Source organism: Pollachius pollachius, assembly GCF_949987615.1.
Source record: "Pollachius pollachius genome assembly, chromosome: 10".
Classification (NCBI taxonomy): Eukaryota; Metazoa; Chordata; class Actinopteri; order Gadiformes; family Gadidae; genus Pollachius; species Pollachius pollachius.
Window position 1 is genome coordinate 22561658 of NC_136943.1, and position 20917 is coordinate 22582574.

Here is a 20917-nt window from a genome sequence, read left to right on the forward strand (position 1 = left end):
AAGTGTGTCTATCTTTCTCACACACACACGCACACATGCACACACAAGATTCTGGAAGACAACTTTTAACTGTGTGTGTGTGTGTGTGTGTGTTCTCTCTCTCACACACACACACACACACACACACACACACACACACACACACACACATACAAACACCACTACTAAGTCCTTAATACTTTTAATTTCTATTAAAATGTCTACTATTTTATTTATTATTTTTAAAGTAACTTTTATTTTACATTTCTATTAGTTATTACGTATCTCCAGTTTAGAGACAGTGTTAACATTTGACATGCGTTAAGAGATTGTAAAAGTAGAATTATAAAAAATTCAAATTTCATATTAACACAACAATATTTCATGTTAGCACAATATTAGCATAATATGATGTAAGTAGCACTTTTTGTTCGTTATTCAATGTGGAACTATTTAAGTAAGGTAAGGGAAATATTAGGGAATAAACAGCAAAGAACACATAATCAGATACTCAACTGTTTATTTGATTTATTTTGCACAATGCACAAAGCAACAAAGAACATAACAAAACCCAGAGGATAGAACATAATCTTAAACAAATAACAGATCCCATGTTACATCTCCAACACAATCACAGATATTGATGGCATCTTTGGTTGAGCCAATAGGATTGTGTACACTGTAAAATAAGGTTAATGGGACGATAGAACTGAGAAAATAATGGCAGAATTTTGTTTTTAATCCACATTAAAGGAAGCTAATGCAAAGCTTTGCTAAATACAACACAATATATTGGGATTCCCCAAAACAAACAAGTGACAATTATTAACAGCAGTTAAGAGAATAGATGGTTTCCAAAAAATGTATCGGCAATGAAGGTCATCATAACACTCTAAGGAAATGCTTATGAAGCTCAAGCTCTAAATTGAGTTAACAGACTTCTGCGTTGCTTACATTGTATCAAAATTCCAAAGCAAAGGGTGATTTTTTTATACACAGAAACAAGTGAATTTATATTTTTCTTTTTGTCAGGTTAATTAAACATAATTTCAATAGATATTACTATTCTTACTATATCTGTTTTTCATGCAGACAGATAGATACAAATATAACATACTTTCTTTAACAACAATTTATTAAAGCAAATGGAAATTAACTATTGATGATAATTTGGTACAATGGTAGATGATCAATAAATTTGACTATGTACAAAAGAAGTCATACAATTTTACAATACAATTCCATCTTATTTACAATTGAATGGGACTTTAAACAATCTCACGTGTGGTGAATACAATTTGGAAATTGTCTGTGGAATAACCAAAGTATATATTTTTTCTTTTACATTTAAATTCCGAACAATCTGAAAGTAATGAATTAGATTGTACATGAGTGTTCATTTAATCTTCAAATTCATTTTTTCGGTGACACAGATAGCTCAAGTTTTGGAAAGCGGAAACCTCTAGACCCACTATCACTACTTGAGGATGACGACAATCTAGATTTTTTGGATGGGAGAGAAACACCCCCACTCCCCTCAACTCTTGCTTCACTATCTTCTCCAAGGGACACCTCATATGATCCCTTTGACTTAGCACCAAAACCACCAAAGGTACCAAACTTTAACTTTCCTTTCTTTCCTTTGACTTTGGCTCCCCCTAGATCTAAAGAAATGTCACCACCCTCCGATTCTAAGTGAGCTGATGGTGAACTGAGAGCAAGCCCGGTCTCATCACTCAAAGAAGGCTGGTGCTTTGATTGCTTTAATAGATCCAGTGAGGCAGATTTTCCTTTGCCTGACAGATGAAGCCCTGAGCCACCCCCTACCTCTAACTTTCCACTCTCACTTATATCAAAATCAGGCCCCACATTTAATTCAACTCCACTGCCACCCTTTCCTTTGGATTTGCCAAATAATTTCGGCATCTTACCCTTCACTTTTCCGTGACTAAGTTCTGGACTTGGGACTTCAATATTCTGTGCACCACCATGAAAACTAACAGAGGGAGACTGCATTTTAATGTCTCCACCAACTGCTGTTCCTGAATCAATATCTACTCCAACTTCCGTGCGACCTTCTACATGGGGCAGAGCAATGCCAAACTTTGGAGCTTTGATTTTTGGAAATGTTACTGTACCTTCTGGGTACTGAAGGCCACTGGATGTTTTCCCCTCTGAGGTGTTCATAATATTTGTATCTTTTGGTTTAGCATCTAGGCTGCCAGATGGCAAATCTACGTCTGAGGATCTCAAACCACTTGACGAAGAGATATCCCCTTTCACTTTGGGCGATTTAATGTCAAATTCTACATCAGGGAAATGTAATTTACCAAATAGATGCTTCTTGGCCTTCTCTCCTTTGACATTAAGGCCAGGTGTGTCTACGTCCACCTCTACCATTGGAGTGTCCCTGTCAGTTTCAGATGGTTTTGCCTTGGCCTTCATTTTAGGAAGTTTAAATTTTCCTTTCTTTCCCTTAACATTTAGGTCTATATCAGGGGCATCGATATGTGCTTCAGCACTTGGAAGGCTCATATCTGCCTTTGAACTTTTGCCACCCATATTGAATTTTGGGTTCTTAAGTTTTGCTTCAGGTCCTTGGACTTCTGTGGCCTTTATTCCAAATTTGGGACCTTTGAACCTGGGAAATGTCACACTTGTTTTTGCAGCCTCCAAAGATGCACCCTCAACATTAATTGTAGGTGTTCTGATGTTGAGATCAGAACCTCCAACATTTCCAAAAGCACCCAATTCTCCCTTCACCTTTGGATGTTTCAGGTTGATATCAATTTCGGTTTCGATTGGGTTGGTATTGATTTCTGGTGATTTTACTTTGGGCCCTTTGATAGCAAAGTCAGTACCTTCAACTTCAAATTGACCACCTTTTATGGAAACATCAGTATCTCCCTTTAGCGTGGGTCCTTTCAAACTGAAATCAGCCATAGAAATGTTGGGGCCTGAGATGGAGGGCATGTTGAATTTTGACCCTTTTGTTTTGCCACCAAGACCTTCAATTTCCATTTTTGGTCCTTTGATATCCACTGCAGGTGCTTTTATGTCAATGTCTGCCTGAGGAAGATCAATGTCGACTGCTGGTCCCTCAAACTTTGTACCTTTGGAGCCAAATGAGGGCATTTTCATATGTGGCATTTTAAATCCGCCTCCTGTACCTTTAATATCAAGATCTGGACCTTCCATTTGGACTTTTGGTGTCTTCAAGTCCCGGTCAAACTTTGGAACTGATACATCAACATCACCTTTAAGGTTCGGTCCTTTCAAGTTGAAGTCTATATCAGGCATCGACACGTGAGGTCCTGAGATAGAGGGCATTTTTAACTTCTGCCCTTTAATTTTGCCATCAGGGCCGCAAATGTCAATTTCGGGTCCTTTGATATCAACATTAGGTGCTTCAATGTGAATGTCTGTTTTGGGAAGATCAAAATCAACATCTGGAGACCCAATTTTTGGACCTTTGATGTCAAATGATGGCATTTTAATCGTTGGCATTTTAAATCCTCCTTCAGAACCTTCAATATTGACATCTGGACCTTCAATGTCCACTTTTGGTGCTCTGATGTCATGTTGAATCGTTGGAATGGAAACATCTACATCACCCTTTATACTAGGTCCTTTCAGATTGAAGTCCATATCGGGCATGGAAAGCTTTGGTCCGGAAATGGAGGGCATTTTGAACTTTGGTCCTTTGATTTTGCCATCAGGGCCCTCAACATCGATTTCTGGGCCTTTGATATCAACATTTGGTGCTTGAATGTCAATATCTGCTGTGGGAAGACCAAAGTCTGCACCAGACCCCTCAATCTTTGGACCTTTGAAACCAAAAGATGGCATTTTAATCTTTGGCATTTTAAATCCACCTTCGGGACCTTCAATATCAACATCTGGATTTTCAATTTCCACTTTTGGTGCTTTGATGTCCCCTTGAATCGTTGGAATTGACACATCTAAATCACCCTTTATACTTGGTCCTTTCAGATTGATGTCTAGATCAGGCATGGAAAGCTTTGGTCCGGAGATGGAAGGCAATTTGAACTTCGGTCCTTTGATTTTGCCATCAGGGCCCTCAACGTCCATTTCCGGTACTTTGATATCAACATTAGGTGCTTCAATGTCAATGTCTGCTTTTGGAAGATCAAAGTCTACATCTGGCCCCTCAATCTTTGAACCTTTGAAGCCAAATGACGGCATTTTGAACTTTGGCATTTTAAATCCAGCATCAGGCCCTACAATGTCAACATGTGGACCTTCAGTTTCCAGTTTTGGGATATTGATGTCTCCTTCAAAATTCGGTAAGGAAACATTTGCATCACCCTTCAGTTTAGATCCTTTCAGCTGAAGGTCTACATCAGGCATGGACATTTTAGGCCCAGTGATGGTTGGCGATTTGAATTTTGCACTTTTGATGTTACCCTCTGGAAGGTCCACATCAAAATCTGGACCTTTTACATCAATTTTCGGTGAACCCATATCTATGTTCACTTTTGGCAGATTGACATCAACTTCTGGAACTTCCACTTTTGAACTTTTCATTCCAAATGATGGCATTTTGAATTTGGGCATTTTAAATCCACCTCCTGCACCTTTAATATCAATTTCTGGTGCATCAATATCCACTTTTGGCGATTTCAATTCTCCTTCAATCTTTGGACCTGACATATCTACATCTCCCTTGAGCTTTGGTCCTTTCAAATTGAAGTCTACATCAGGCATCGAAATATGAGGTCCTGAGAGGGAGGGCATTTTGAATTTGGTTCCTTTTACTTTAACACCAGGGCCTTCAACGTCAATTGCTGGTCCTTTGATGTCCACTTCAGGTGCATTGATGTCAATGTCTGTCTTGGGAAGATCAATGTCAACATCCGGTCCCTCAAACTTTGGACTTTTGAAGGCAAATGATGGCATTTTCATATGTGGCATTTTAAATCCGCTTCCTGAACCTTTAACATCAATATCTGGGCCTTCAATTTCCACTTTTGGTGTTTTGATGTCTCCTTTGATCTTTGGACCAGACATATCTACATCTCCCTTGAGCTTAGATCCTTTCAAATTGAAGTCTACCTCAGGCATTGAAATGTTAGGTCCGGAGAGAGAGGGCATTTGGAATTTGGATCCTTTAATTTTGGCATCTGGCCCTTCAACATTGATTTCTGGTCCTTTGACATCAACTTTGGGTGCCTTTATGTCAATATCTGCCTTGGGAAGATCAATGTCAACATCAGGTCCCTCAAACTTTGTACTTTTGAAGCCAAATGATGGCATTTTCATATGTGGCATTTTAAATCCGCTTCCGGCCCCTTTAATATCAACATCTGGGGAATCGATATCCACTTTGGGCATTTGAAGGTCTGCTTCAATCTTTGGACCTGACATATCTACATCCCCCTTTAGCTTTGGTCCTTTCAAATTGAAGTCAACATCTGGCATCGAAATATGAGGTCCCGAGATGGAAGGCATTTTGAATTTGGGTCCTTTTATTTTGCCACCAGTGCCTTCAACATCGATTTCTGGTCCTTTGATATCAACTTCAGGTGCTTTGATGTCAATGTCTGCCTTGGGAAAATCAAAGCCAACATCCGGTCCCTCAATTTTTGGACCTTTAAAGCCAAATGATGGCATTTTCATTTTTGGCATTTTAAATCCACCTTCGTAGTCGTCAATATCAACATCTGGGCCTTCAATTTCCACTTTTGGTGTTTTGATGTCTCCTTTGATCTTTGGACCTGACATATCTACATCCCCCTTGAGCTTTGATCCTTTCAAGTTGAAGTCTAGATCAGGCATCGAAATGTTAGGTCCTGAAAGAGAGGGCATTTTGAATTTGGATCCTTTAATTTTGGCATCTGTGCCTTCAACTTCGATTTCTGGTCCTTTGATATCAACTTTGGGTGCCTTGATGTCGATTTCTGCCTTGGGAAGGTCAATGTCAACATCCGGTCCCTCAATTGTTGGACCTTTAAAGCCAAATGATGGCATTTTCATATGTGGCATTTTAAATCCGCTTCCTGCACCTTTAATATCAATATCTGGGCCTTCAATGTCCACTTTTGGTGTTTTGATGTCTCCACTGAGCTTTGTACTGGACATATCTACATCACCCTTTAGCTTAGGTCCTTTCAAATTGAAGTCTAGATCAGGCATCGAAACTTTAGGTCCAGAGAGAGAGGGCATTTTGAATTTTGATCCTTTAATGTTGGCATCTGGGCCTTCAACATCAATTGCTGGTCCTTTGATATCAATTTGTGGTGCCTTTATGTCAATGTCTGCCTTGGGAAGATCAATGTCGACATCCGGTCCCTCAAACTTTGGACTTTTGAAGCCAAATGATGGCATTTTCATGTGTGGCATTTTAAATCCACCTCCTGCACCTTTAACATCCATATCTGGGCAATCAATTTCCACCTTTGGCGATTTAAGGTTTCCTTCAATCTTTGGACCTGACATATCTACATCCCCCTTGAGCTTTGGTCCTTTCAAATTGAAGTCAACATCAGGCATCGAAATATGAGGTCCTGAGATGGAGGGCATTTTGAATTTAGGTCCTTTTATTTTCCCACTAGGGCTTTCAATGTCAATTTCTGGTCCTTTGACATCAACTTTGGGTGCCTTGATGTCAATGTCTGCCTTGGGAAGTTCAAAGTCAGCTTCCGGTCCCTCAATTTTTGGACCTTTGAAACCAAATGATGGCATTTTAATCTTTGGCATTTTAAATCCACCTTCAGGCCCTTCAATATCAATATCTTGGCCTTCAATTTCCAGTTTTGGTGCTTTGATGTTCCCTTCAATCTTTGGAACTGACATGTCCACATCACCCTTAGACTTGTGTCCTCTCAAATTGAAATCTACATCAGGCATTGATATTTTAGGTCCGGAGAGAGAGGGTATTTTGAACTTGGATCCTTTAATTTTGGCATCTGGGCCTTCAACATCAATTTCGGGTCCTTTGATATCAACTTTGGGTGCCTTTATGTCAATGTCTGCCTTGGGAAGATCAATGTCAACATCCGGTCCCTCAAACTTTGGACTTTTGAAACCAAATGATGGCATTTTCATGTGTGGCATTTTAAATCCGCCTCCTGCACCTTTGACATCAATGTCTGGGTCTTCAATATCCAATTTTGGGGTTTTGATGTCTCCTTTGATCTTTGAACCAGACACATCTACATCACCCTTGAGATTAGGTCCTTTCAAATTGAAGTCTAGATCAGGCATTGAAATGTTAGGTCCGGAAAGAGAGGGCATTTTTAATTTTGATCCTTTAATTTTGGCATCTGGGCCTTCAACATCAATTTCGGGTCCTCTGATATCAACTTTGGGTGCCTTGATGTCAATGTCTGCCTTGGGAAGATCAATGTCAACATCTGGTCCCTCAAACTTTGGACTTTTGAAGCCGAATGATGGCATTTTCATATGTGGCATTTTAAATCCGCTTCCTGCACCTTTAACCTCAATATCCGGGCCTTCAATATCCAATTTTGGTGTTTTGATGTCTCCTTTAATCTTTGGAACAGACACATCTACATCACCCTTGAGCTTAGGTCCTTTCAAATTGAAGTCTAGATCAGGCATAGAAATGTTAGGTCCGGAAAGAGAGGGCATTTTGAATTTTGATCCTTTAATTTTAGCATCTGGGCCTTCAACATCGATTTCTGGTCCTTTGATATCAACTTTGGGTGCCTTGATGTCAATGTCTGCCTTGGGCAGATCAGTGTCAACATCCGGTCCCTCAAACTTTGGACTTTTGAAGCCAAATGATGGCATTTTCATGTGTGGCATTTTAAATCCGCCTCCTGCACCTTTAACATCAAAATCTGGGCCTTCAATTTCTACTTTTGGCGCTTTGATGTCTCCTTCAATCTTTGGTACTGACATGTCTATATCACCCTTAAGCTTTGGTCCTTTCAAATTGAAGTCTATATCAGGCATTGAAATTTTTGGCCCTGAGATGGAGGGCATTTTGAATTTCGGCCCTTTAATTTTGCCATCCGGGCCTTCAAAGTCAACTTCTGGTCCTTTGATATCAAGATTAGGAGCCTGAATGTCAACATCTGTTTTTGGAAGATCAAAGTCTACCTCTGGTCCCTCAATCTTTGGCCCTTTGATGCCAAATGATGGCATTTTGATCTTTGGCATTTTAAATCCACCTTCAGGCCCTTCAATATCAACATCTGGGCCTTCGATTTCCAGTTTTGGTGCTTTGATTTCCCCTTCAATCTTCGGAACTGACATGTCTACATCACCCTTGAACTTTGATCCTTTCAAATTGAAGTCTATATCAGGCATTGAAAGTTTTGGTCCTGAGAGAGAGGGCATTTTGAATTTTGGCCCTTTAATCTTGCCTTCCTGGCCTTCAAAGTCAATTTCAGGTCCTTTGATATCTACTTTGGGTGACTTGATATCGATGTCTGCGCTGGGAAGATCAATGTCAACATCCGGTCCCTCAAACTTCGGACTTTTGATGCCAAATGATGGCATTTTGATCTTTGGCATTTTAAATCCACCCTCAGGCCCTTCAATATCAACATCTGGGCCTTCAATTTCCAGTTTGGGTGCTTTGATGTTCCCTTCAATCTTTGGAACTGACATGTCCACATCACCCTTAAACTTGGTTCCTCTCAAATTGAAGTCTACATCAGGCATTGAAAGTTTTGGTCCTGTGATTGAGGGCATTTTGAATTTGGGGCCTTTTATTTTAGCATCGGGGCCTTCAACGTCAATTTCTGGTCCTTTAATGTCCACTTCAGGTGCATTGATGTCAATGCCGGCTTTGGGAAGATCAATGTCAACATCTGGTCCCTCAAACTTTGGACTTTTGAAGCCAAATGATGGCATTTTCATGTGTGGCATTTTAAATCCGCTTCCTGCACCTTTAACCTCGATATCTGGGCCTTCCATTTCCCCTTTTGGTGCTTTGAGGTCTCCTTTGATCTTTGGACCAGACATATCTGCATCACCCTTGAGCTTAGGTCCTTTCAAATTGAAGTCTAGATCAGGCATCGAAATGTTAGGCCCGGAGAGAGAGGGCAATTTGAATTTGGATCCTTTAATTTTTGCATCTGGGCCTTCAACATCAATTTCTGGTACTTTGATATCAACTTCAGGTGCCTTGATGTCGATGTCCGCGTTGGGAAGTTCAATGTCAACATCCGGTCCCTCAAACTTCGGACCTTTGAAGCCAAATGATGGCATTTTCATGTGTGGCATTTTAAATCCGCCACTTGCACCTTTAATATCGATATCTGGCGCCTCAATTTCAACTTTTGGCGATTTCAGTTTTCCTTCAATCTTTGGACCTGACATATCTACATCCCCCTTGAGCTTTGGTCCTTTCAAATTGAAGTCTACATCAGGCATCGAAATATTAGGTCCTGAGATTGAGGGCATTTTGAATTTGGGTCCTTTTATTTTGCCCCCAGGGCCTTCAACTTCAATTTCTGTTCCTTTGATATCTACTTCAGGAGCTTTGATATCAAGGTCCGCGCTGGGAAGATCAATGTCTACATCCGGTCCCTCAAACTTCGGACCTTTGAAGCCAAATGACGGCATTTTAATTTTGGGCATTTTAAATCCGCCATCAGGGCCCTCAAAATCAACGTCTGGGCCTTCAATTTCTACTTCTGGTGTTTTGATGTCTCCTTCAATCTTTGGAACTGACATGTCAACATCACCCTTAAACTTGGGCCCTCTCAAATTGAAGTCAATATCAGGCATTGAAAGTTTTGGTCCTGAGATGGAGGGCATTTTGAATTTGGGTCCTTTTATTTTGCCACCAGGGCCTTCAACGTCAATTTCTGGTCCTTTCATATCAACTTCAGGTGCTTTGATGTCAATGTCTGTGTTGGGAAGATCAATGTCAAAATCCGGTCCCTCAAACTTTGGACTTTTGAAGCCAAATGAGGGCATTTTCATGTGTGGCATTTTAAATCCGCTTCCTGCACCTTTAATATCAAAATCTGGTGCTTCAATTTCCACTTTTGGCGATTTCATGTTTCCTTCAATCTTTGGACCTGAAACATCTGCATCACCCTTGAGCTTTGGTCCTTTCAAATTGAAGTCAACATCAGGCATCGAAATATGAGGTCCTGACATGGAAGGCATTTTGAATTTGGGTCCTTTTATTTTGCCACCAGGGCCCTCAACGTCAATTTCTGGTCCTTTGATATCAATTTCTGGTGCTTTGATGTCAATGTCTGCCTTGGGAAGATCAATGGCAACATCCGGTCCCTCAAACTTCGAACCTTTGAAGCCAAATGACGGCATTTTAATTTTTGGCATTTTAAATCCGCCTTCTGGGCCCTCAATATCGACATCTGGCCCTTCAATTTCTACTTGTGGTGTTTTGATGTCTCCTTCAATCTTTGGAACTGACATGTCCACATCACCCTTAAACTTGGGTCCTCTCAAATTGAAGTCAATATCAGGCATTGACATTTTTGGTCCTGAGAGAGAGGGCATTTTGAATTTACTCCCTTTAATACTGCCATCCAGGCCTTCAAAGTCGATTTCTTGTCCTTTGATATCAACTTCAGGTGCTTTTATGTCAATGTCTGCTTTGGGAAGATCAATGCCAACATCCGGTCCCTCAAACTTTGGACCTTTGAAGCCAAATGACGGCATTTTAATTTTGGGCATTTTAAATCCGCCTTCAGGGCCCTCAATATCAACGTCTGGGCCTTCAATTTCTACTTTTGGTGTTTTGATGTCTCCTTCAATCTTTGGAACCGACATGTCCACATCACCTCTGACCTTGGGTCCTTTCAAATTGAAGTCTATATCAGGCATTGAGATTTTTGGTCCTGAGAGAGAGGGCATTTTGAATTTACTCCCTTTAATTTTGCCATCTGGGCCTTCAAAGTCGATTTCTGGTCCTTCGATATCCACATTGGGTGCTTCAATGTCAATGTCTGCTTTGGGAATATCAAAGTTTATGTCCGGACCCTCAAGCTTTGGACTTTTGATGCCAAATGATGGCATTTTGATCTTTGGCATTTTAAATCGACCTTCAGGCCCTTCAATATCAACATCAAGACCTTCAATGTCAACTTTCGGTGTTTGGAAGTCCCCTTCAATCTTTGTACCTGACAAATCCACATCACCCTTGAGCTTCGGTCCTTTCAAATTGAAGTCTACATCAGGCATCGAAATGTTAGGTCCGGAGAGAGACGGCATTTTGAATTTTGGTCCTTTTATTTTGCTATCTGGGCCTTCAACCTCGATTTCTGGTCCTTTTATGTCAACTTTGGGTACTTTGATGTCAATGTCTGCCTTTGGAAGGTCAATGTCCAATTCTGGTCCATCCATCTTGGTTCCTTTGAAGCCAAATTTTGGCATTTTAAACTTTGGAAGTTTAAAGCCAGAATCTGGAGTCTTAACATCCACATCCATAGAGCCTGAGTCAAAATGTGGCGACTTAATATCTGATTCAACATCTGGAAGAGATGCATCAAAGTCAGCCTTTGCCTTAGGTCCTTTAATGTTCATATCCACATCAGGAAGTGTTATTCTTGGGCCTGATATTGTTGGCATCTTGAATTTGGATCCTTTTACTTTAGGACTAGATGCATCCATGTTCACTTCTGGACCCTCTAAATTTCCTTTGGAGCCCTTGATTTTTACATCTCCGTGCGCTAATTTAACATCTAATTCAGGAGCTTTGACTTTTGTTCCCTTGAATCCGAATTTAGGCATTTTAAATTTGTGCTTTTTAGATACATCAGGACTATCAATTGACATATCAGGACCCTCAATTACAGGATTTGGCAATGTCATGGCTCCCTCAATACCGCCCTTCAACTTCGACCCTTTCATACCAAAGTCAACATCAGGCAACGATACTTTAGGTCCAGATAATTTCGGAGACTTCAGCTTTGGCCCTTTAAGGTCTACCCCTGGAGATCCTATGTTGATACTAGCTCCTTTAATCTCTCCTTTTGGTATATTGATTTCTCCTTGGATCTTTGGACTTGACATATCGACATCCCCCTTGAACTTAGGTCCTTTCAAATTGAAGTCTAGATCAGGCATCGAAATGTTAGGTCCAGAGAGAGAGGGCATTTTGAATTTGGATCCTTTGATTTTGGCATCTGGGCCTTCAACATCGATTTCTGGTCCTTCGATATCAACTTTGGGTGCCTTGATGTCAATGTCTGCCTTGGGAAGGTCAATGTCAACTTCCGGTCCCTCAATCTTTGGACCTTTGAATCCAAAGGAAGGCATTTTAATTTTGGGCATTTTAAATCCACCTTCAGGACCCTCAAAATCAACTTCTGGGCCTTCAATTTCCACTTTTGGTGTGTTCATGTCTCCTTTGACTTTTGGACCTGTCATATCTACATCACCTTTTAGCTTAGGTCCTTTCAAATTGAAATCTAGATCAGGCATTGAAATGTTAGGTCCAGAGAGAGAGGGCATTTTGAATTTGGATCCTTTAATTTTGGCATCTGGGCCTTCAACATCAATTTCTTGTCCTTTGATGTCAACTTTGGGTGCCTTTATGTCAATGTCTGCTTTGGGAAGGTCAATGTCAACATCCGGTCCCTCAATATTTGGACCTTTAAAGCCAAATGATGGCATTTTAATTTTTGGCATTTTAAATCCGCCTTCGGGGCCCTCAATATCAATATCTGGGCCTTCGATTTCCACTTTTGGTGATTTCATGTCTCCTTTGATCTTTGTACCTGACATATCTACATCAGCCTTTACCTTCGGCCCTTTCAAATTGAAGTCTAGATCAGGCATCGAAATATTAGGTCCGGAGAGAGAGGGCATTTTGAATTTGGATCCTTTTATTTTGGCATCTGGGCCTTCAACGTCGATTTCTGGTCCTTTGATATCAGCTTTTGGTGCCTTGATGTCAATGTCTGCCTTGGGGAGGTCAATGTCAACATCCGGTCCCTCAAACTTTGGACTTTTGAAGCCAAATGATGGCATTTTCATGTGTGGCATTTTAAATCCGCCTCCTGCACCTTTAATATCAATGTCTGGTGAATCAATATCCACTCTTGGTGATTTCAGGTTTCCTTCAGTCTTTGGACCTGACATATCTACATCAGCCTTTAGCTTTGGTCCTTTCAAATTGAAGTCTAGATCAGGCATCGAAATATTAGGTCCCGAGATTGAGGGCATTTTGAATTTGGGTCCTTTTACTTTGCCCCCAGGGCCTTCAATGTCAAATTCATGTCCTTTGATATCAACTTCAGGTTCTTTGATATCAATGTCCAGGCTGGGAAGATCAATGTCAACATCCGTTCCCTCAAACTTCGAACCTTTAATGCCAAATGATGGCATTTTTATTTTGGGCATTTTAAATCCACCTTCAGGCCCCTCAATATCAACTTCTGGGCCTTCAATTTCTACTTTTGGTGTTTTGATGTCACCTTTGATCTTTGGAACTGACAAATCTACATCACCCTTGAGCTTTGGCCTCTTTAAATCGAAGTCTAGATCAGGCATTGAAATGTTAGGTCCGGAGAGAGAGGGCATTTTGAATTTGGACCCTTTAATTTTGGCCTCTGGGCCTTCAACATCGATTTCTGGTACTTTGATATCAACTTTGGGTGCCTTGATGTCGATTTCTGCCTTGGGAAGGTCAATGTCAACATCCGGTCCCTCGATCTTTGGACCTTTAAAGCCAAATGATGGCATTTTAATTTTGGGCATTTTAAATCCACCTTCGGAGCCTTCAATATCAACGTCTGGGCCTTCAATTTCCACTTTTGGTGTTTTGATTTCTCCTTTGATCTTTGGAGCTGGCATATCTACATCACCCTTGAGCTTTGTTCCTTTCAAATTGAAGTCTAGATCAGGCATCGAAATGTTCGGCCCGGAGAGAGAGGGCATTTTGAATTTGGATCCTTTAATTTTGGCCTCTGGGCCTTCAACATCGATTTCTGGTACTTTGATATCAACTTTGGGTGCCTTGATGTCGATTTCTGCCTTGGGAAGGTCAATGTCAACATCCGGTCCCTCGATCTTTGGACCTTTAAAGCCAAATGATGGCATTTTCATTTTGGGCATTTTAAATCCACCTTCGGAGCCTTCAATATCAATGTCTGGGCCTTCAATTTCCACTTTTGGTGTTTTGATGTCTCCTTTGATCTTTGGAGCTGGCATATCTACATCACCCTTGAGCTTTGTTCCTTTCAAATTGAAGTCTAGATCAGGCATTGAAATGTTCGGCCCGGAGAGAGAGGGCATTTTGAATTTGGATCCTTTAATTTTGGCATCTGGGCATTCAACATCGATTTTTGGTCCTTTGATGTCAACTTTGGGTGCCTTGATGTCAATTTCTCCCTTTGGAAAGTCAACGTCAACATCCGGTCCCTCCACCTTTGGACCTTTAAAGCCAAATGATGGCATTTTAATTTTTGGCATTTTAAATCCACCTTCGGAGCCCTCAACATCAACGTCGGGGCCTTCAATTTCCACTTTTGGTGTTTTAATGTCTCCTTTGATCTTTGGACCTGACATATCTACATCCCCCTTGAGCTTTGATCCTTTCAAATTAAAGTCTAGATCAGGCATCGAAATGGTAGGTCCTGAGAGAGAGGGCATTTTGAATTTGGATCCTTTAATTTTGGCATCTGAGCCTTCAACATCAATTTCTGGTCCTTTGACATCAACTTTGGGTGACTTGATGTTCATTTCTGCCTTGGGAAGGGCAATGTCAACATCCGGTCCCTCAATCTTTGGACCTTTAAAGCCAAATGATGGCATTTTCATTTTTGGCATTTTAAATCCACCTTCGGTGCCCTCAATATCAACGTCTGGGCCTTCAATTTCCACTTTTGGTGTTTTGATGTCTCCTTTGACCGTTGGGCCTGACATATCTACATCACCCTTGAGCTTTGGTCCTTTCAGATTGAAGTCTAGATCAGGCATAGAAATGTTAGGTCCGGAGAGGGAGGGCATTTTAAATTTGGATCCTTTAATTTTGGCCTCTGGGCCTGCAACATCGATTTCTGGTCCTTTCATATCAACTTTGGGTGCCTTAATGTCAATTTCTGCCTTGGGAAGGTCAATATCGACATCCGGTCCCTCAATCTTTGGACCTTTAAAGCCAAATGATGGCATTTTCATTTTTGGCATTTTAAATCCACCTTCGGAGCCCTCAATATCAACGTCTGGGCCTTCAATTTCCACTTTTGGTGTTTTGATATCTCCTTTGATTTTTGGACCTGACATATCTATATCACCCTTTAGCTTTGGCCCTTTCAGATTGAAGTCTAAATCAGGCATCGAAATGTTAGGTCCGGAGAGGGATGGCAATTTGAATTTGGATCCTTTAATTTTGGCATCTGAGCCTTCAACATCGATTTCTGGTCCTTTGATATCAACTTTCGGTGCCTTGATGTCAATTTCTGCCTTTGGAAGGGCAATGTCAACATCCGGTCCCTCAATCTTTGAACCTTTAAAGCCAAATGATGGCATACTTATTTTTGGCATTTTAAATCCCCCTTCTGTACCCTCAATATCAACTTCTGGGCCTTCAATTTCCACTTTCGGTGTTTTGAGGTCTCCTTTGATCTTTGGACCTGACATATCTACATCACCCTTGAGCTTTGATCGTTTCAGATTGAAGTCTAGATCAGGCATCGAAATGTTAGGTCCTGAGAGAGAGGGCATTTTGAATTTGGATCCGTTAATTTTGGCATCTGGGCCTTCAACATTGATTTCTGGTCCTTTCATATCAACTTTGGGTGCCTTGATGTCAATTTCTGCCTTTGGAAGGTCAATGTCAACATCCGGTCCCTCAATCTTCGGACCTTTAAAGCCAAATGATGGCATTTTTATTTTTGGCATTTTGAATCCACCTTCTGTGCCCTCAATATCAACGTCTGGGCCTTCAATTTCCACTTTTGGTGTTTTGATGTCTCCTTTGATCTTTGGACCTGACATATCTACATCCCCCTTGAGCTTTGATCCTTTCAAATTTAAGTCTAGATCAGGCATCGAAATGTTAGGTCCTGAGAGAGAGGGCATTTTGAATTTGGATCCTTTAATTTTGGCATCTGGGCCTTCAACATTGATTTCTGGTCCTTTCATATCCACTTTGGGTGCCTTGATGTCAATTTCTGCCCTTGGAAGGTCAATGTCAACATCCGGTCCCTCAATCTTTGGACCTTTAAAGCCAAATGATGGCATTTTCATTTTTGGCATTTTGAATCCACCTTCGGTGCCCTCAATATCAATGTCTGGGCCTTCAATTTCCACTTTTGGTGTTTTAATGTCTCCTTTGATTTTTGGACCTGACATATCTACATCACCCTTGAGCTTTGGCCCTTTCAGATTGAAGTCTAAATCAGGCATTGAAATGTTAGGTCCGGAGAGGGATGGCATTTTGAATTTGGATCCTTTAATTTTGGCATCTGAGCCTTCAACATCGATTTCTGGTCCTTTGATATCAACTTTGGGTACCTTGATGTCAATTTCTCCCTTTGGAAGGGCAATGTCAACATCCGGTCCCTCAATCTTTGAACCTTTAAAGCCAAATGATGGCATGCTTATTTTTGGCATTTTAAATCCCCCTTCTGTACCCTCAATATCAACTTCTGGGCCTTCAATTTCCACTTTCGGTGTTTTGATGTCTCCTTTGATCTTTGGACCTGACATATCTACATCATCCTTGAGCTTTGGTCCTTTCAGATTGAAGTCTAGATCAGGCATCGAAATGTTAGGTCCTGAGAGAGAGGGCATTTTGAATTTGGATCCTTTAATTTTGGCATCTGGGCCTTCAACATTGATTTCTGGTCCTTTAATATCAACTTTGGGTGCCTTTATGTCAATTTCTGCCTTTGGAAGGTCAATGTCAACATCTGGTCCCTCAATCTTTGGACCTTTAAAGCCAAATGATGGCATTTTCATTTTTGGCATTTTGAATCCACCTTCGGTGCCCTCAATATCAACGTCTGGGCCTTCAATTTCCACTTTTGGTGTTTTGATGTCTCCTTTGATTTTTGGACCTGACATATCTAAATCACCCTTGAGCTTTGATCCTTTCAAATTTAAGTCTAGATCAGGCATCGAAATGTTAGGTCCTGAGAGAGAGGGCATTTTGAATTTGGATCCTTTACTTTTGGCATCTGGGCCTTCAACATTGATTTCTGGTCCTTTCATATCAACTTTGGGTGCCTTGATGTCAATTTCTGCCTTTGGAAGGTCAATGTCAACATCCGGTCCCTCAATCTTTGGACCTTTAAAGCCAAATGATGGCATTTTCATTTTTGGCATTTTGAATCCACCTTCGGTGCCCTCAATATCAACATCTGGGCCTTCAATTTCCACTTTTGGTGTTTTAATGTCTCCTTTGATTTTTGGAGCTGACATATCTACATCACCCTTGAGCTTTGGTCCTTTCAGATTGAAGTCTAGATCAGGCATCGAAATGTTGGGTCCGGAGAGGGATGGCATTTTGAATTTGGATCCTTTAATTTTGGCATCTGAGCCTTCAACATCGATTTCTGGTCGTTTGATATCAACTTTGGGTGCCTTGATGTCAATTTCTGCCTTTGGAAGGTCAATGTCAACATCCGGTCCCTCAATCTTCGAACCTTTAAAGCCAAATGATGGCAAACTTATTTTTGGCATTTTAAATCCGCCTTCTGTACCTTCAGTATCAACTTCTGGGCCTTCAATTTCCACTTTCGGTGTTTTGATGTCTCCTTTGATCTTTGGAGCTGACATATCTACATCACCCTTGAGCTTTGGTCCTTTCAGATTGAAATCTAGATCAGGCATCGAAACATTAGGTCCAGAGAGAGAGGGCATTTTGAATTTGGATCCTTTAATTTTGGCATCTGAGCCTTCAACATCAATTTCTGGTCCTTTGATATCAACTTTGGGTGCCTTGATGTCAATTCCTGCCTTTGGACGGTCAATGTCAACATCTGGTCCCTCAATCTTCGAACCTTTAAAGCCAAATGATGGCATACTTATTTTTGGCATTTTAAATCCGCCTTCTGTACCCTCAATATCAACTTCTGGGCCTTCAATTTCCACTTTCGGTGTTTTGATGTCTCCTTTGATCTTTGGACCTGACATATCTACATCACCCTTGAGCTTTGGACCTTTCAGATTGAAATCTATATCAGGCATCGAAACGTTAGGTCCAGAGAGAGAGGGCATTTTGAATTTGGATCCTTTCATTTTGGCATCTGAGCCTTCAACATCGATTTCTGGTCCTTTGATATCAGCTTTGGGTGCCTTGATGTCAATTCCTGCCTTTGGAAGGTCAATGTCAACATCCGGTCCCTCAATCTTCGAACCTTTAATGCCAAATGATGGCTTACTTATTTTTGGCATTTTAAATCCGCCTTTTGTACCCTCAATATCAACTTCTTGGCCTTCAATTTCCACTTTCGGTGTTTTGATGTCTCCTTTGATCTTTGGACCTGACATATCTACATCACCCTTGAGCTTTGTTCCTTTCAGATTGAAATCTAGATCAGGCATTGAAACGTTAGGTCCGGAGAGAGAGGGCATTTTGAATTTGGATCCTTTAATTTTGGCATCTGAGCCTTCAACATCGATTTCTGGTCCTTTGATATCAACTTTGGGTGCCTTGATCTCAACTTCTGCCTTTGGAAGGTTAATGTCAGCATCCGGTCCCTCAATCTCTGGACCTTTAAAGCCAAATGATGGCATTTTCAATTTTGGCATTTTAAATCCACCTTCAGGCGCTTCAATATCAACATCTGGACCTTCAATTTCCCCTCTTTGTGTTTTGATATCTCCTTCAACCTTTGGAACAGACACATCTATACCACCCTTGATCGTTGTTCCTTTCAAGTTCAAGTTAACATTAGGCATGGAAAGTTCTGGATCTGAGATGGAGGGCATGTTGAATTTGGGTCCTTTCATTTTGCCATCTCTGCTTTCAATACCAATTTCTGGTGCTTTGATATCAACTTTAGGTGCTTGAATGTCAATGTCTGCCTTTCGAACATTAATGTCCACATCTCTTCCCTCCAATTCTGGTGCTTTAAAGCCAAAGGATGGCATTTTCACCTTTGGCATTTTGAACCCACTTTCTGATCCTTCAATTTCAACATCAGCTTTTGTTGTTTTTATGTCTCTGTCAATCGTTGGAACTGCCATATCTAAATCACCCTTTATCATGGATCCTTTCAAGTTTACATCTACATTCGGCCCAGAAATCTGAGGACCTGAGATGGAAGGCATGTTGAATTTTGGCTTCTTGTATTTGCCATCAATGCCAACCTCTATTTCTGGTCCTTTGATGTCAACTTTAAGTGGTTTCTTCTGACCGTGAATATTTGGTAATGACACATTCATATCTGTGAGTTCTGGTCTTTTCAGGTTAACGTCTGCCATTACAATATCAGCGTCTTGTCCTTTGTGAGTGCTTTCAGCGGTTTTTATCACAATATTAGCTTCAGGAAGATTCGTATTGACACTTTGACCTTGCACTTTTGCATCCTTGAATCCAAATGATCCTATGGATGTTTTTTGATTCTTAATTTCAGACTCAACCCCTCCATTATCTATTGTTATGGCCTTTCTGTCACCTAATGAGGTTGGCTCTGAAGAATCAATTTTCCGTATGAGATTTGTACCTTTCAGAGCGATATCTACAACTTCTGTTGAGACATGTTTCCCTTTGATATTTAGCTTTTCAGCAGCACCTTTCACATTAAATCCTGATGCCAAGCTCACTTCTCTTAATTCAGTGTCAATATCTGTGGATGTTGCATCAGATCTCTCACTGGACAGGCCAATTTTGCCCGAACCCCCTGTCCTCTTTTGACCAATTGTAATGTCTGAGTCATTAGATCTCCCTTTGCCAAAGCTGATGTCTACATCTCCCCCTTCCAAACCCCCTTCAAATCTCTCGCTTGACAGGCCAATTTGTCCTGAACCCACTGTCGTCTTTTGACCAATTGTAATGTCAGAGACATGAGATTTCCCTTTTCCAAAATTCATGTCCACATCTCCCACTTGTCCCTTGACTACTGATGTAGAAGAAAAACGTGTCATTTTTCCTGGCAAAGACACACCAATAGATCCTCCTTTTACATCTGAGCTGACAAAGTCTCCCCCTTCTAAACCCCCTTCAAATCTCTCACTTGAAAGGCCAATTTGTCCTGAACCTACTGTCGTCTTTTGACCAATTGTAATGTCAGAGACATGAGATTTCCCTTTTCCAAAACTCATGTCCACATCTCCCCCTTCTACTTTGCCATCTGATGAGGAGGAGAAGCGTGTCATTTTTCCTGGCAAAGAAACACCAATAGATCCTTCTTTAACATCTGAGATGACAATTTCTCCTCCTTCCAAACCCCCTATTTTAACATGCTTAATGCCTGTGTGCCCACTTCCATCTCCGTGCTCATCAAGCCCCCTTGACATACTCATACCACCCTGGCCGTTACCTCCTGACATTCCAAACTGTAGCCCCTTTAGCCTCATTCCTAAGCTTCCATCTCCCTCCATCTCCCTGGAAGTTGTTGTGGTTCTCAACCCTCCAGTACTCCAGTGTGTCTCTGTTGAACTCACTTGTGGCTTGGTTAATGATACATTTCCTAGCTCAAAAGCTCCCTCTTCTGCTCCGTCTTTACCTGATGGACTCCCCTGTGAAATTATACTATATGGTGATCCATCACCAGATTCATATCTTAGCCCTTTGACCTCTGGGCTTGACAGTTCAGATTGCTCACTGATGCCTCCAGGCATATCCACAGTGTAGGTGGTGATGCGGCGTGTGATGGTGGTGATGGTGCTGCCATCGCTGCTTGTGCTGCTATGCCGCTCGGTGCGTACGTCCACTCCCTCTGCAAGGTCTTCTGATTTCAGCCTTGGTTTGATCTTCTTTGAGTATATTCTTTTGTAGTCCTCATCGTCCCCACTCTGTTGGTAGAAGCCATTGAAACACTTGTCAGTCTGGTCAATTCTCTCATTGTCGACA

The 20917-nt window shown here is 41.2% G+C and overlaps 1 protein-coding gene across 1 annotated transcript in view; it reads right to left on the bottom strand.

Moving 5' to 3' along the window:
• Positions 1-482: 482 nt before the first annotated feature.
• ahnak (AHNAK nucleoprotein) overlaps positions 483-20917 on the bottom strand; it is a 37788-nt gene continuing 17353 nt past the window's right edge. The window contains exon 6 of the mRNA XM_079745423.1: positions 483-20859. Coding sequence (XP_079601549.1) covers positions 1393-20859 — 19467 coding nt within the window. The 3' untranslated portion in view covers positions 483-1392. The remainder of the gene's footprint in view (positions 20860-20917) is intronic.